Genomic DNA, 13285 nt, shown 5'->3' with positions numbered 1-13285 from the left:
CAAAGTTTGATGGACTGCGCTACTCACAATCCTGATTCAAGCAAAGTTTGATCAACTGCGCTACTCCACAAGACAGGAATGCAGGTGGCACGTCTCTGCCGCGCAACCACGTCACCACCGCCCACGCGCGACGTGCGCTCGCCGCGCCGCACCGCATTGGCAAACGGGGGGCTGGCAAGAGGCGGCGGCAGGGGCGGCGATGCCGTCGAGCTAACGATGCAGCACGGGTGCAACGTGGCACGGGGCGGGGTCATCAAACTCCTGGCACCCAGAAGCGAAGATAAAGCTGTCTGGCGGACAACCGGCAACGCTATGGTGTGGGGCCGTGTGCTTGCTACGGATGCGAGCAGCAACTGTCAAGGCTGATTGCACGGGTGCAAATCAAAAGCAACCATCAACGGGCTTTGAAGCTGGATTGGGTGGCCCCGGCCAAAAGCGTCGCCGAGTGATGTCGTGACATCAGCGCAGCGCCTGGTTGGCCTTGCTGCCGCCCTTGCGCCTCAGGGCTCTGAACAGGCCGCCGCGCTTCTTGTGCTCGCCGCCGCCCTCGCTCGCCGCCGCGTCGCTGCGCGGGGTGCTGGCCGCCTGCGGGACGACGGGGGAAGCCACAGGGGGCAGGCGGTCAAAGAGGATCGCTTGCAAGGGGGCAGGCACAGGGCGTGCGAAAAGCAGGGGGTTTCCGGGCGGGCAGGGCGTGCTGCCCCAGGGGCTACAGCTGCAAACATTTTCGGCCATGACCCATGCAGCCCCGACGGCAGGGCCCCTCAATCGCGCCCCGCCTGACCGCTATGCCCCCGCCCGCCGATGGGCCCGCACCTGCCCAGGCCCCAGGCCGTAAGTGTAGCGGTTGGTCGTGGCAATCGTGAGCGCGTCCGGCTCGTCCGCCGCGCCGCCGCCGCCGCCCCCGCGCCCCCGCGCCGCCTCGAACGCCGCGTTTATGGGGTGCACGGCCTGCTCCGTCAGGCGGGCGCTGACCGGCGGGGGCGGGGACGCGAGGGAGGAGGATGCAGAGGCGCTGGCCGCGGCGGTGGTGTCCTGCAAGTTGGTTTGTGCACGGGGTTGGGGTGGGAGGGTCGGGCGATGCGATGCGACAAGGGGCGCACGCCAGGCCGTGAGAGTGGAGGGCTCAAAACAACCCCTGGTGGAATCAACGGGCAGAGGCGGCAGGCTGCTGGACTCCCAAAATACTCCCAACAAAGGAGCCGCCTGTGCTGGACATGTGACCGTCACGGTCGCATGTTTGGTCGGCAAAGTGCCGGCTGTTCAGCACGCGCCTCGCCCACCTGCCGGCCCGCCACGTCAGGCGGTGACTTGGGCAGCTTAAGCTTGGGCACCTTGAGCGCCCCGGCCGCATCATCAGCGCCGCCGCGCCGCAGCGGCGACGGCGACGGCCGGAACGAGGGGATGGGTGGCGGCTTGGGCTCCCCGGCGTCTGGGCCGGACTCTGCACCCAGGTCGTCTGCCAGATCATCGACTGGGAAGCTGTTAACCTTGGACAGCACGCGGTCGCCCGTGACAGACAGCTGGTTCTTGGCCGGTGAGCCTGGGGGTTGCACGGGCGGCGGGGGCGGAGGGCGGGATGGGGGCAAGGGGGGGACGGGGTGGTGGTGGCGCACACAGGTGCTTGCAGCACCAGTGCAAAGCAGGGCAGTGCAACAGCCATGGCAAGTAAGGGGAAATTATACGTCCATACGTCCAAACAATACGTTTCAATTCCAGGGCAATGTAAGAGCAGCTGCAGCAGGCTTCCGGCTCACCAGTGGCGCCGTTGGCCTGCTGCTGGTCGCCGCCGCGCCGCCCCTGCGTCCGGGCCAGTGGACCAGTGCCAGTTGGTGAGCACAGCGAGACAGGCGGGTCAGGACCGCGAGCGAGCACCGCGACTGGCCGAGAGGCCTCACAGGCGCACACGCACACAATAGATTCCGTGCTCCATGTGCACCTGGGCCTTCTTCGAGCGCGGGCTCTCGATCCCGCACGCCCCTAGCACGGCGCCACCAGGCCACGGAAACAGTTCCTCGACGGCGAGCACGCAGCCATCAGCGATGCCGGCAGCCGCCCCAGCTGCCCAGTATACTGCTGCTGTCATGGCTGTGGCCGCTGAACCCGCCAAGGGCGAAAGTGCGCATCCAAAACGTCACCCTGTATCACCTTTGCGAAGAGGCGCTGCGAGTGTGGCGCCTGCTATAAGAAGAATCTGATCGTTCGTCGCCGATAAATCAATGTACGGAGGTCCAAACGAGAGCAAGCCGGCGTTTCATCAGTAGATCGACCACATCATCACTGGTTACCCTGCTGAGAATGTGAAATCCCCAGTCAAAAGTGCATAGATGCCTCATTTTTCAAGGTGTATTGAACAATCCGATCCTCATTTGTCAGCGATCTGGGACACCAAGTGCAGACCTTGATATCTTCCGGACTGATCGAGGAATTGACACGTGTTTCCGCACAAGTGCATGCAGCGTGCCCTCCACGACGGCGCGTTCAAACCTGAGGCGCAACGTGGTGGGAGTAGGTGTGCTGCTGCTCGAGCTGCTGCAGCAGTGCCAGTTGCAAGCAACCGCTTTTGGCTCGTTGTATCTACTCCAGCGGCAGCCGCCCAGCACCCACAGACCCACTTTGGGCTTATTGGGGACATTGCAAGCTAACTGCCAGCAGCTTGCCCGGTTTGGTGTGGTGTCCTGGGAGCGACGGCGCGCGCGCCACCCGGCGCGCCGCCCTCGCCGCCGCCCCACCCCCGCCCGGGCGCCCGGCGCCGCCCGGCCGGCCGCCCCGGCGGCGGCAACGACGGCGGCAGCGGTGGCGTCGGGGAGGAGATGCTCGCGTCTGCGGCGACGCTGGCGCTGATTGGCAGCGCGGCCAGGGCGCGCGGCCTCAAGTGGGACTGGGCGGTGGCGGGCGTGCTGTCCACTTTTGTCTACCTCTATGTGGTCTGCGTCACCTGCGCGGTGGGTTGCAGGGGCCTACAGCGTGCGTTGTCGGGCGGTGCGTGGGCTTTAAACTGGACAACTTTGTCTGGAAGCAACGGGGTGCTGCTATGCGCGCAGCTGCGCGGTGCACCTCGCATCGGGCACCCAGCGAGCTAGGGGCGCGCCATGGGCGGAGCCGAGGGCACTGCTGCTGCGTGGCGACGCGCAGAGCACACATGTCCCGGGCAACTCCTGTGAGGGGATATCGCCGTGGCGGCGGCGCGCCACCTTTGGCGCTCGTTGGCTGCAGGCGAGAAAGGCATGGCGCTGCCTGATCACAGATCGCATTGCGGCACACTGCAGATCTGCGCCCTCACATACGCCACAGATCCTGCCATGGTTGAGTGTGAGCGTGCCTGGCATGTCCAACCTGGCGGTGCTGACGGTCACAACGGTTCTCGCGCTCTGGTGCTTCGTGGCGTGCATCTTCTTCGACCCTGGAAGGTGCGGCGAAGCAACTAAGCGTAAGGAGCAAGCGGATTGCTGGCGCCGCACGTGGCGCCCAGGCGCTGCTTCGAGGTAGCAGCGTTGCTGGGGCGCCCATCAACGAGCGATTCCAGTCAAAATGGCTCATGCTGTGTGGCAGGGGAAGCCCATCCTGCCGCCCCTCCACCCCTGGATGCCCTCGCATCGCTCATGCAGGGTGCCTGCCGGCTGGCAGCCGGACGCTGAGGACGGCCCCAAGCTCCAGGAGGTCAAGAAGAAGGTGCGGCGCCCAGGTTTGACTCGGTTGACTCTGTCAAGGCTCCAGGATTGACTGCGCTTGACCAACCACGTCCTGTTCCGCTACCTGCCTCAGTGGCAATGGCTGAGTTGGCCATCAAAAGCTTGTGAATGACGTGCGGCGGCCCCCATGTCGTCGCCTGCATGGCTCGCAGGACGGGGGCCTGCGTTTCTGCCAGAAGTGCGGCGTCCACAAGCCGCCGCGGACGCACCACTGCAGCGTCTGCCAGAGATGCGTGCTGCGGATGGACCACCACTGCCCCTGGTGAGCCGACGAGATGGCCTGGGGGCGCCCCGCCCTATGGCCTGACTCCTTTCCTGGGGCTGGGCTGTTCCCGGGCGAGCCTCGCCCCTGCTGCCGCCGTGCAGGCCCCCCCTGCGCCCCACCCGCGTTGTGCCTAGCTGCACCTTGCTCGCCTCTGCCTCGGCCGCCCGCACCACCCGGACCTCACCCGACCCTTTGCAGGACCGGCAACTGCGTGGGCCACGGCAATTACCGCGCCTTCTTCCTGCTGCTGCTGTATGGAGTCGCCGCGCTGTGGCACGCGACGGGCTTGCTGCTGGCGCATGCATGGCACGTGCTGAGCGCGGTGTCTGCAGACCGCGTGCTCAGGTACGGCTACAGCGGTGGCATCAGGGGACACCGGCCAACATGCCTTTGCCTGTGGTTTTGCAAACGCCCTGCATGAGCCGCTGTCCGGAAAGAGCCTGCCGCTGCCACCTCAAAAGTGGAGCTGGCGCAATGGGATGTCACCTTTCGCTCACCCGCAGGACGGGCCCCTCCGGCCGCGTCACCGAGGCGGGCAGTGCGGGCCTCTGGGTGCACCTGGTCCTCGAGGTATGCGCGCATGAATGCGCTTGCGCCACCAGAACAAGCGCTCGCAGCAGCTCACCCATGTGCTCTGCAGTGTGGCGTCTGCATCAGACACAACTTTGCACGCCCAGGCGTTGGCTGCTTGCATGCCGCCGCGTTGCTTGTTTGCCCCAAGCCGCGCAGCTTGGCTCACTGTGCCACGTGTGCGCGTTCGCCGCTGTAATGCTGTAGGGCCTGGCCTTCTGCCTGGCCGCGCCGGCCGCGGTCGCGCTGTCGTCGCTGCTGTCGTTTCACGTGCGCATGGTGCTCACCAACAAGACCACTATTGAGTGGCGCGAGGGCGTGACGGCTCAGCTGGTCTCCGCGATGCCGCTGGCTGGGGCGCCGCGAGGGGCGCATCCGTACGACATAGGTGAGGCCCGCGCAGGGTCTGGTGTCCCTTCTGTGACAGCTTTTGCGGCGTCCCCAGCCGCGGCGCTGTGTAGCGCGGGTGCCAGTTGGCACATGAATACGAGGATAGAATTTGGCTGCGGCAAGCCAAAATGTTTTTGGTTGGGGCCTGTAAGGGGCTCGCAGCTGATTTCGGGGCGTTTGTGGCCCCCACCGGCTCCTCTGTTCAGCCACCAACTGCAGGCTGTGCCCTTTCGCACCCTGCGCAGGCGTGTGCAACAACCTGCGGGAGGTGCTGGGCGAGAGCGCCGACGAGTGGTGCTGGCCGCCCGTCCGGCCCACGCCCGGCGGGACGTCGTACCCGACTGTCTTTGACCCTGGCGTGCGGCTGCCGAGTTACAAGCGGTAGTGTGTGTATGAGTGATGAGCCCTTGCCGCAGCAGTACCTTCTGAATCAGGGCTGCGAGGCCAAAAAGGCGGCTGCGCGCCAGTGCGCCGGCTGCGGGTTTCATACGCACTGGCAGCGCAGCAATTACCTTGCCTGCCGCATGGAGCCCTCTCCCCGCATGATGGCTGTGCTCCCCAGCTACCGCGCAGAGTAAAATTCAGCTGGGCTGCAGCTGCAGGACAGCGAAGCGCTTGTGCGATACACGCCTTTGTGCGATACACGCCAGCACACCCAAAGCCACTGTTGGTCACTGAGTCATATGAGTGGCTGGCCCTGGCCGCTGCTGTGTACATATCTGCATAAAACTCCTTGTGATTGGTGGGGCATCGGTCTGTCACATCATTCTATACTGTACAACAGCCCGAGCCAGGTCTTGATCTCGCCGATAGAACAATACCGTAATGGCGGAGCCCCGCGAGCACCGAGTGCTCAACATCAATGTGGGTGTTCTCGGCCATGTGGATAGCGGCAAGACGAGTTTAGGTGAGGTTGAGCGCCAGGCGACTGCGCAGACATGACCGCGCTCACTGCCCCGCTAGCGCTTGCCGCCGCTGCGTGCCGGCCTGGCCAAGGACAGCCTGCGCCGCCGCTGCGCCGCCGCTGCGCCCGTCCAACCTCGCAGTCGCGGCGCTGTCATCGACGCTGTCCACGGCGGCGCTCGACAAGCATCCGCAGAGCCGCGAGCGCGGCATCACGCTGGACCTCGGCTTCAGCGCGTTCGCCGCGCCGCTGCCGCGCCACCTGGCGCACCTGCCCTACAACGAGCTGCAGTTCACGCTGGTGGACTGCCCGGGCCACGCGTCCCTCATCCGCACCATCATCGGGGGTGTGTGGCCGCGCCTGCAGGGGGGATCGCTGCGATGCATGCCGGGTAGCGTGGTCACCTCCTGCTCGCATCGACGCAGGTGCAGTTGCCAGCTCTTTCATATCTGCCCGTCCACCCTGTCCCAGGTGCCCGGATCATTGATATGATGGTGCTGGTAGTGGACATCACAAAGGGTGGGCGGCTGAGCAGGGGAAGGTTGGGGTGGTGGATGTGCAAGAGCGCTCTCTCGCATGTGTGCTCGTGCGCCTGTATGTTTTTGTGTGCGTGCGAGCATGTGCCTGTGTGTGTGCGCGCGTCTGTGCGACAAAGCACACATCAGCATCAGCAGAAGTGGCAGCGGCGGCGACAGCCGCATCGGCAGCACCTGCAGCACCACGAGTGCCCCTTTCCCACCCCTCATGGCCCACTCCCTTGCTTCCCCCAGGCCTCCAAGCGCAGACGGCCGAGTGCCTGGTGGTCGGAGAGATGGCGGCGCAGCACTTGGTGGTTGCGCTCAACAAAACGGACCTCATCCCAGAGCAAGATCGCCCCAAAGCCATCAAAAAGGCCCAGAAGCGCCTCGGCGCCGCCTTCGCCTCCACCCGCTTCGCGGGTGCCCCAATGGTGCCCGTCTGCGCGCGCCCCGGCGCATGCGCCGGCGCCGACGGCGCGGCGGCGGGCGGCGCCGCGGCGGGCGCGGAGGGCATTGAGGAGCTCAAGGGGGCGCTGCTGGGGATGGCTGCACCCCGCGCGGCGGCGGCGGGCGCGCCGCTGCTGTTTGCGGTCGACCACTGCTTCGCCATCAGGGGGCAGGGCACGGTGCTCACCGGCACTGTGCTGCAGGTGACGCGGGGCCAAGCGTGCGGGCCGCGCGCGCCGCGCGAGCTGCGCATGCCTGCAGTGGACCTGGGCTGTGCTCAGACTCTCTTCTGCCGCCGCCTCTATCCGAGGTAGCATCCTCAATATCAAGCTTCCCATGCACTTTCGCCCAAGCCCTCGCAGCATCACATTACGGTGTGCTCTCGTGCCCTCCCACATCACAGGGCGGCGTCAGCGTCAATGACACCATAGAGCTGCCAGCCCTCAAGATCAGCCGCCAGGCACGCCGGCGCTACGCCCCGGCGCGGACAGGCGACCAACTGCGCGCAGCGTTGCAGCCGCTGAGGGGCCAATGGACGCGCCGGCAAGGCGCCTGCTGCGGCCAGCTTGCAGTGACCTCAGACATGCAGCCACTTCTCGTCTTGCGCTCAGTTCAAGACCTAGAACTTTGCACACGGTCCGCCAAATGCACCCACGGCCCCCAAACTCGCTCTGTCCGGACCTCCAGGTCAAGTCCATCCAGATGTTCAGGCGCCCCGCCCGCGCCGCCGCCCAGGGCGACCGTGCCGCGCTGCTCGTGACGCAGCTCGACCCAAAGCTCATGGAGAGGGGGCTCGCCGCGGCGCCAGGCAGCGTGCCCGCGTTCTGCGGCGCGGTGGCGACGGTCGAGAAGGTCCGCTTTTTCGACGGTGCGTGCTGGGGGCTTTTTGGGCCGTGCAAGGCTCTGGAATGCACCCCGGGGGGGGCGCCTGGTCGGCTTTCCCAGCAGGGCGCCTGTCTGGTGTATTCAGACTTTGCCGCAAGCGGCGGGCAGCTCCCTGCGCGGTTGCTTGCTCCTCCTCTCAATGAACTGCTCAGCGCTCCCTCCTGTTCCATCACGCTCGCCGTTCCGGCCTGCCGGCTGTGGGCGCTCTCTCCGGGCTCTCGCTGCCTGTGCTGTTTGCGGCAGTGTCGTCCGCGGCCCCATCCTCGCGTCCCTGCGTCCCTGTCCTCCCCTCTGCCCCAGGCCCTGTTCCTGGGAAGGTCAAGTACCACGTCAACGTGGGCCACGAGACAGTGATGGCAGAGGCCACGTTTTTCGGCCTGCCAGACGGCGGGGGCGGGACTCAGGAAGGTGTGCGCGTGGCTGGCGGGCGGGGAGCGCTGCAGGGGGGCGAACCGTGCAGCCACGGGCGCCCGAGATGCGTGGCCCTTGAAATGCCCACATCCATGCATGCGTCAGGGCATTCGAGCACAAGTCATCCCGCTCCCTCTTTCTGGCTGATCTGCCAAACGGTGCGTCTTCCTGACCCTGTTGGCCTGATCTGGCCAGGGGGGGGGAGCTGGCCTGCTCGTCTGCCTGATCTAGCCAATCTCATCGCCGCTTCGCAGATGCGCTTCAGCAGATGATCTCCAGCCTGGAGGCCATGTCCCTGCATCTTCCCCCAGCAGAGGCGTTTGACTGGGAGCAGGAGTACGCGTGGCAGGTGAAAGCCCCGATGTTACGTCACACAAAAACGGGCCTGCCCGCTTGCATGGCAGCCATGCTTCACCGAGCCCAGTGCGGCTAGGGTTTTTTGTAGGGCTGCTTCGTGGCGTCTTGTCTTGCCTATCTGCTAAGGTGGCGAGCTCTTGTGTGCTCTCTTGCATTCAGCCCGCGGTACCGCGCCCGCAGCTGCACCCCACGAGGAATACGCCCATAGCTTTGAAGATTGGTGGACCTGTGCCCATTTTCCATGTGCGCGTCTGTCCATGACGCAGGACCAGCTGTACGGTCTGGAGGGCAGACCCCATATTCAGGGCCAAAACGACCAGCAGCTGCTCCAAGCGGCTGCAGCGGAGGGCCCTCCAGCCGACGCGGCGGTGCACTTTGGGCCGCAGTGGGCGCTCCTGAAGTTTGACCAACCCCTGACGGCCCCCTCGGTGAGGGGGCAGGCGGGGGCGGCGGCGGCGGCGGCAGCATCCTGTGGCCGACCGCCTGGTCGCCTCTGCCGCTGGCTCCCTGCCCGAGCGCCGACCAACCCTGCCGCCGCCAGGGCGTGCAAGCCAACCGTTTGAACTTGCAAACCGACCAAAACCGCCTTGGAACCCTCAACTCTAGGACTCTGCGGTCATCGGGGCACGCCTGGACCTAGATTCCCAGGGTGGGTCGTGCCGCCTGGCCTTTTACGGCCGCATCGTGTCGCCGCTTGACACTGGGGACCCCTCGCAGCTGGCGCGGCTGCAGGTCTTCAAAGTAAGCGCAGCTGGGCGCGAGTGTGCGAGTTTCTTTGTTGCGTACGCGTGCGGGCTTGGCGAGTGGGGGGCTAGCTGGGTCGGGTGCGCAGTCATGTTTGGCTGAGCTGAGCTTCAGGTGGATGGGTGGCTGCAAAGTTGAGGCGCGTCTGCCGCGAGGGGGGCACTCAAACCCCTGGGTCTCGTACGCCGGGAGCCTCGGATCCGGAGCGCCGCCAGCCATCTCCCAGCAGAGGGAGAGGCGCATCAATCCCCAGCTGTGGGCGTCCTGCATGCATCACCGCCAAGCGTGTTGCTTTGCAGTCTGTCTCTGTTCCGGAAAAATGCGCACCCCCACCCCCCTGACACACACACACACACCTCCCCGCAGCCAAAGGAGAGGTGCGGCACGATCGAGCGGATCGCCCCCGACGGCTCCCACGCCATCTGCCGCGGCCTGTTCAAGAAAGAGACCGATGTCGGCCCATTCATGGGCGCTGCCGTGACCACCGCCCGCGGCGAGGCCGGCGCCGTGGAGGGGCGCTTCGGCACAAGTGGGAAGGTGCGGCTTGACTTCTCGGCGGCGCCGCTGGCGCCGGCTGGCGAGCGGGCGGCGCGCGACAACGCGGTGGCGCTGCGCTACAAGAAGTTTGTGTTTGCGGCGAAGGACGGCCGGCGGCGCATACGGCAGTAGCGGCTTGTGCACGCACTGGTGATGACCGCAGACCTGCGGCTGCGGCCGGCCGCGTGCGGCTGCAGCTGGCGGCCCGCAGCGGCCGCGGTGACGACGGCGGGCGCAGCGCCGCCGCCAGCGACCAGGCGTGCGTGCACGCGGCAGCACATATTCCTCCGCGGCGTGACAGGCGCACGGTCCGGAGCATTGCGCACGGCGTTGGCGCTGCGCAGGTGCGCGACCGATACGAGTGGGGTTGCCAGGCACTGGTGCATGGGCATGTGTGCCTTGGCTGCGTCGGTCTCGCCGCGCACACTTCTCTCCCTGCCCCCTCTTGTTTACCCCTGGCGATATAACACCAGGAGTTTGATGACCAACCCAACACAACCGTTCGATGTGCCAATTCACACTTGGCTAACGCCCCAGGGACATCGGTGTCTGTGAGCACAGTGGGGCAAAGCACTGCGGTTGCCCGCTGGCCGCCCCCTCTTGGCGCAACGGCGCCGTTTCGGCAGGCAGGGTCGTCTAAATCAGGTGGGGGCGCGCGCGCACGGCAGCTTTTTGTTGCCGCAGGAGGGCCCTTCAATGAATGGGGGCAGGCCGGGGCGCCCCGCGCCGCCGCGCTTGGGTGTTTCCTGGTTACTCATGCCAAGCTCCACTCACTTTGCAGGCACGTTGCGGGCAACACCTGGGAAGGAGCGAGGCAACGCCGCCCCGCCTGCATCGACGTGCACCCGAGGTCAGCGCTGGCCCAGGCGCAGCGCGGGGGTCGACCAACGCACGGCGTGGGCCGGAGGCGGCGCGCACACCTCAAAAGGTCTAGATGTTAGAGATTGAGAGCTGGTTGTTAATGGCGCACGACGCAGGTGGCGGGCACACTGCACTAGCACTGCATGTACGTGGGCGGGCGCCGCAGAGCACTATTACCGGGCGCTCCAGGGCGTGAAGCCTGTGCGAACTAGGATGTAAATCACATCTCGCCAACCATGTACCCTGGGATTTACCGTGCGTGCAGCCGCGTTCAACGGCATGTGGGCGCGTCAGGTGGCTGCGGGTAACCCATGCTGTTTGGCAACACATTCAGGCAGAACCATAATCACTCGCTCGTGGCAAAACATATGTGAAGCTTCCTCCCAGACACCCTTCGCTGTCACATCACTCTCTGTTGTCGCTTCTCCGCACGGTCAGAGCGAGCGACATTCTCATCTTTCGGTGCCGGCTGCAAAGAATGCCGCACTGACGACAATTTCATTCGATAGGCCCGTCGTCACGAACAGCCCGCGGCACCGCTTACACTAGATCTCGCACCCGTCTCGCATTCCTCATTACAGCGCATGCACCGCGTGCAACAGCGAATCATTTGGTTCTAAAAGTCGCCTTCTAAACTTGGACCGTGCCACGTGACGGCAGGGCCATCACATGGGCTCACAAACGCCGCGCTCCCGCGCTGGGGCGGAGGTGGCGCCACAGATGCGGCAGAGCAGTTACACGGGACTGACTTGGGACAAGATCACACAAACATGGAGGTACGTATGGCTCGATTAAGATGGGCGCATGGGGCATGCCGGGCGCGGCTTCGGCAGAGTGCGTGGGGCGTCGCCGTCGGCAGCGAGAATTCACTGCTCACCACCAGTCAGCCACGCTGGGTTGAGACAGCGCCTCGCCGCCCAGCATGTGTATGAGGCCCCCACTACGTGCTTTGCACTTATGCCATGCTGTCCTTCCCACATGGCAGCGCATTCGCGCCTTGTGCCCCTGTTTAAAGCCTGTAAAAACTCTGTTTCAAACCATGGTTGCGCAGAGTGCGTGTCAATTGCAAGGCGAAGCAACACCATGTCGGCCGGTGAGCCTGCAGCCCCGCGGGTGTCTGGATCGCCTGCCCCGAGCAGCGACGGCGCAGGCGGGGCCCCGTTACCAGTCGCGGCCCGAAGCCGTGGCAGCTGGGGGTTTGATGCGGCAACCGTCACTCAATAGCACGCGGGTGACCCTGGCAGCTTCCCCCTCCTTCCCAACACGGCACCTGCACCTGCCCCCACCCCTCACGATGACGCCCCTGCTGGCCGCCCATTCCCCGCCCCACCCCAAGGTTCAAGGACAAGGAGGAGGCTGCGCAGGTGCGCAGCAGCAGGTCGAGCGGGTCTCGGGCCAGGGGTGGGGGATGAGCGGCACACTGTCAAGTCACCCTGCAGCTCCTGCACCCCACACCACTGCAGCTCCTGATCCGCCGTCTGAGCCCGCCAACCTGTGCATCCCCTGATGCCCGACATGCCCCACTCCCCCTTCCCTACACTCGCACCATCCTGAGCTTTTTCACTCGCACATGTAGCTTCCCTGGACAGAACACGCGCGATGCGGGAGGGTGCACAATCACACACACACACACGCACACACACTCTGTCGCTCTCTCCCCTTGAACACACAAGTGAATACAAAACACACACGCACACATTCAATTCCACAATCCCACCCCCTCCCAGGCCTACGACTGCGCCGCGCTGCTGCTCATCGGCCCAACGGGACCCGTGAACTTTGGCTGCGAGTGCGCCGAGCGGCAGCTGCCACACTACATCTCGCGAATCAACTACGCGGCGCTGCAGAAACTGAAGGATGTACTCGGCCTGGACAGCGCCGATGACATCATTGCTGCCGCCCAGGCAGCCGCCCTGGCGGCCGCCGCCGAGGCCAGCAGCGGAAACGGCGAAGACGACGACCGCGGCAGCGGCGCAGCGGCGAGCTCCGAGCCGCCGCCCAAGCGCGCTGCGTCGGCCTCGGCACGCGCGGCGCGCACAAGCTCCGGGGGCGGCGGCGGCCGCCGCGGCGGCGGCGCGCGTGCGGCGGCGGCGGCGCAGGTGGCGACGACCGCGCCGTCGGCCGCGCTCGACGAGATTTGGGGGTCGGCCCCTGAACTGCGAAGCGTCGGCTCTGGCTCCAGCGCCTGTGTCCCCGGCCTCAGCGGCGCACTGCAGACGGCGGCCGCCGCTGGGGAAGCCGGCACCGGCGCCCTCGCCCCCGGCTGCGGCCCCAAGCCCCCGGCTCTCGGCCTCGGCCTCGGGCTCGGCGCGTCTGAGCGCAGCTTCAGCTCGGCTGCCACCAGCTGGACGGCCGCCGCCGGCGAGGGCGGCGCTTGCGCGGCGGGCGGCCTCGCGGGCGGGCTGCCGGCGCCGGCGCCGCAATGGGCATCCGCGCCCGCGGCTCTGCCCTCGAGCTGGCTGAGCAGCGGCGGCCGCGGCGGCGGCAGCGCCAGCGGCGTGAGCGTCGCCGCGTGGCCGGCGTTCGGTGCGGACGATGTGATGACAGATCACCCAGATCGCGGCGTCGAGGTAGCCGACGAGGGAGCCGAGGTTGGCGAGGGGGGCAGCGACGCCGAAGACGAGGGCAAGAGCAGCTGTGGCCCCGCGCGCCGCCGGCAGAGGGGCCGCGCCGCCGCCGCCGCGCGGCGGGCGCCGTCGCGCGC

At 66.3% G+C, this 13285-nt stretch overlaps 4 protein-coding genes across 4 annotated transcripts; 3 read left to right on the top strand and 1 right to left on the bottom strand.

The window, feature by feature from the left end:
- Positions 1-459: 459 nt before the first annotated feature.
- On the bottom strand, positions 460-2086 carry MNEG_0359 (hypothetical protein; the record flags this gene model as incomplete). Its single annotated transcript, XM_014051155.1, has 5 exons — positions 460-585; positions 817-1035; positions 1284-1543; positions 1758-1800; positions 1940-2086. The coding sequence occupies 5 exons, from the start codon at positions 2084-2086 to the stop codon at positions 460-462; spliced, it is 795 nt and encodes a 264-aa protein (XP_013906609.1).
- A 727-nt stretch (positions 2087-2813) lies between these two features.
- Positions 2814-5302, top strand: MNEG_0358 (hypothetical protein; the record flags this gene model as incomplete). Its single annotated transcript, XM_014051154.1, has 8 exons — positions 2814-2945; positions 3295-3410; positions 3609-3672; positions 3845-3954; positions 4156-4302; positions 4461-4527; positions 4735-4915; positions 5163-5302. The coding sequence occupies 8 exons, from the start codon at positions 2814-2816 to the stop codon at positions 5300-5302; spliced, it is 957 nt and encodes a 318-aa protein (XP_013906608.1).
- Positions 5303-5742: 440 nt separating this feature from the next.
- MNEG_0357 (Selenocysteine-specific elongation factor) lies at positions 5743-9852 on the top strand (the record flags this gene model as incomplete). Its single annotated transcript, XM_014051153.1, has 11 exons — positions 5743-5824; positions 5964-6167; positions 6293-6340; positions 6592-6989; positions 7190-7357; positions 7474-7654; positions 7972-8079; positions 8337-8431; positions 8706-8867; positions 9046-9180; positions 9550-9852. The coding sequence occupies 11 exons, from the start codon at positions 5743-5745 to the stop codon at positions 9850-9852; spliced, it is 1884 nt and encodes a 627-aa protein (XP_013906607.1).
- A 1499-nt stretch (positions 9853-11351) lies between these two features.
- Positions 11352-13155, top strand: MNEG_0356 (hypothetical protein; the record flags this gene model as incomplete). Its single annotated transcript, XM_014051152.1, has 3 exons — positions 11352-11357; positions 12309-12680; positions 13129-13155. The coding sequence occupies 3 exons, from the start codon at positions 11352-11354 to the stop codon at positions 13153-13155; spliced, it is 405 nt and encodes a 134-aa protein (XP_013906606.1).
- Between the last annotated feature and the right edge of the window lie 130 nt (positions 13156-13285).

Source organism: Monoraphidium neglectum, assembly GCF_000611645.1.
Source record: "Monoraphidium neglectum strain SAG 48.87 unplaced genomic scaffold scaffold00028, whole genome shotgun sequence".
NCBI lineage: Eukaryota > Viridiplantae > Chlorophyta > Chlorophyceae > Sphaeropleales > Selenastraceae > Monoraphidium > Monoraphidium neglectum.
This window is presented reverse-complemented; position numbering and strand designations above follow the sequence as displayed.